Below are 2,301 nucleotides of genomic sequence, written 5' to 3'. Positions count from 1 at the left end.
AGTACAATGAATTTCCTTTTTTCCTATCATTTTTGGGGATTCTTTACTTATTTTTTGTGAGTTAACTTGAATTATTTCATCTTTTTGCAACTAGTATTCTTGGCTTCAATAAAGTCTGTATAGAAATTCAAGAATTAAATTATAATTTACAGGAATTACGAAAAAAATGTACTTACAAAATACAAAATTAATTGGCAAAAAGAAAATCCTATTCTTTTAGATTTTAATCCTTTACTAAAACTTCTAGACGGTCAAGAAGACATGTTAACATGTACACTAGCGTTCATGACCGAACCACAAACCGGACAAGTTCGTAACGAAGCCGAACCACAAACCGTACACAAACACAAATGACGACAAGGTAACACCAACACACTCCCTTCTCTCTCACCGCACCGCTTGCAACCGCTACTAACCGCCCTTATAGCTTCACCACCTTCAACCCAACTTCCGCAGCTAGATTCGGCATCGTCTTCTACAGCGGTTGCTACGGTTTGTAACGTTTCCATTTGAGCCAGAACTTGGTCGAGGTTTGTTCTAAGGTTGTTAGCGTGTTCTTCGTTGCTTTGAGCGATATCGCGCCAGATTTGGTTTTCAACATAGAGACTCTTGACTCGCTCTTGTAAAACTAAGTTAATGTTTCTTATCCGTACGATTTCGTCGTCTTTCTCTTTTACCTTCTTGGCTATCGCGTTTTGAACCGCAGACGCTAGCATCATCGTTTGCGTTCGCTGACGTGCTTCAATATCTATTTTAAGCTTCTCCGTTTGCTGAGCTACGAACCTATCAATCTCCAATTGTTGCTGGTTTTGAATCTGACATAAGAGTTCAACGTTTATCAACGATGATGATAAACCAAACGCGCCGGACCTCCGTTTAACAGTTGGCGCGAAGTTAGCGTCTGTGTCAAGGTACTGAGATCCTCTGGGACGTTTTGTAGACGCTTCAACAGCCATTGATACGTTTGTTTTAAAAGCTCTGAGAAGCTGGACAAAGAGAGAGAAGGAAAGGGAGAAGGAGAGTTGTGGTGTCTGTGAAGAAATCCATGGGGGTTGGCTTTTATCTAAGGAGAGCAAGTCAAATTTATTTAATTTACTATTAATTAAATTTCCTATTTTTAAGTATCTTTACATATAAAGTTGGGTTTGGTTCCTCCTAAGCTGTCCACGTACGCAGACAAGTCACTAATTCGAATTTTGAGAAGTCGACATGTGCCCTCATCCAAAACGCAGCGTTTCATTAACTTAGAGTTGGAGATCATGTGGGCTTTCGGTATAACTTATAAACATGGAATATTGTCGTTTGAGCTTTAGATCAAATTAAAAATAATACTTTTAACAATATACTTTTATATTTTAGTAAACACATAATATCGTGTTCTTCGCCTTATGAATACATCATAAAAACAGCTCTTATGATATTGTTGATATTCAATCCGATCATACCGATATGACAAATTAATGTAAATCAACTGAACCGAGTACGATGATTTTAATTGGATTTACATATGTCAAAAAATACAATAAAATGTTTTTATCTATTTTAATGTGTAAAATAGCCCATAAAAATTAAAAAAAAATAGATGAACCAATAGGTTTATAGTATATTAGTGAACGTACATATAAAATGTATAATATTATATAGTCAATGAAAAATTGAATTTACTACTTTGATATACATATACTGAGCATTTAACATATGAATAATGTTTTAGCAAAAAAAAAACATAGGAATAATTTTTTACTTTACCCATTTACATCAATTTATTTTTTAAAGGGCCATGATTTCACGATAAATAGCGCTCCTATAATTATTTGTTTTACCCATTTACATCAATTTATTTTTTAAGGTCCATGATTTCACGATAAATAGTGCTCCTAACTTCTTTTTTTTCATTCTTAGCGAAGATTTCACATAATGATTTTTTTTATCAAAAAAAAAATTATTATATATTATTCCTACTTATCTATTTAAATAAACGAACACTCAGATATTTGAAAATTTTGAACGATTCCCTTTGTACGGTAAGCGGTTTTATTTCAAAGTATTAATACATCAATGCAAAAATATATTTTGCAAGATAATTATACACATCTGCAGCATAAGCTCTTTATTACATACGAGCATAGATTCTATAAGAAAGTCCATGTAATATTATCATTTAATTTAAGTATATTTTTAATTCATAACGCAAGTTTCCACAGATTAATAACTTCTAAATAAATAGTAAAACCTATCTAATAAATTATAAACTTATCTAATAACGATAGACCGTATTCAATTTAAAGAGTGGTAGGAAAG

At 32.7% G+C, this 2,301-nt stretch overlaps 1 protein-coding gene across 1 annotated transcript; it reads right to left on the bottom strand.

Annotated features, from left to right (window-relative positions):
• Window positions 1-235: 235 nt before the first annotated feature.
• LOC106333297 (E3 ubiquitin-protein ligase BOI-like) lies at window positions 236-1,022 on the bottom strand. Its single transcript, XM_013771759.1, has one exon. The coding sequence runs from the start codon at window positions 954-956 to the stop codon at window positions 252-254; it is 705 nt and encodes a 234-aa protein (XP_013627213.1). The 5' UTR covers window positions 957-1,022; the 3' UTR covers window positions 236-251.
• Between the last annotated feature and the right edge of the window lie 1,279 nt (window positions 1,023-2,301).

Source organism: Brassica oleracea, chromosome C3, assembly GCF_000695525.1.
Source record: "Brassica oleracea var. oleracea cultivar TO1000 chromosome C3, BOL, whole genome shotgun sequence".
Taxonomy (NCBI): Eukaryota; Viridiplantae; Streptophyta; class Magnoliopsida; order Brassicales; family Brassicaceae; genus Brassica; species Brassica oleracea.
Note: the sequence above shows the minus strand (reverse complement) of the source record. Positions and strands in the feature narration are given on the sequence as shown.

Excerpts from the sequence above, each read along its gene's own strand:
- LOC106333297 (XM_013771759.1), bottom strand. The coding sequence starts at position 956 with ATGGCTGTTGAAGCGTCTACAAAACGTCCCAGAGGATCTCAGTACCTT.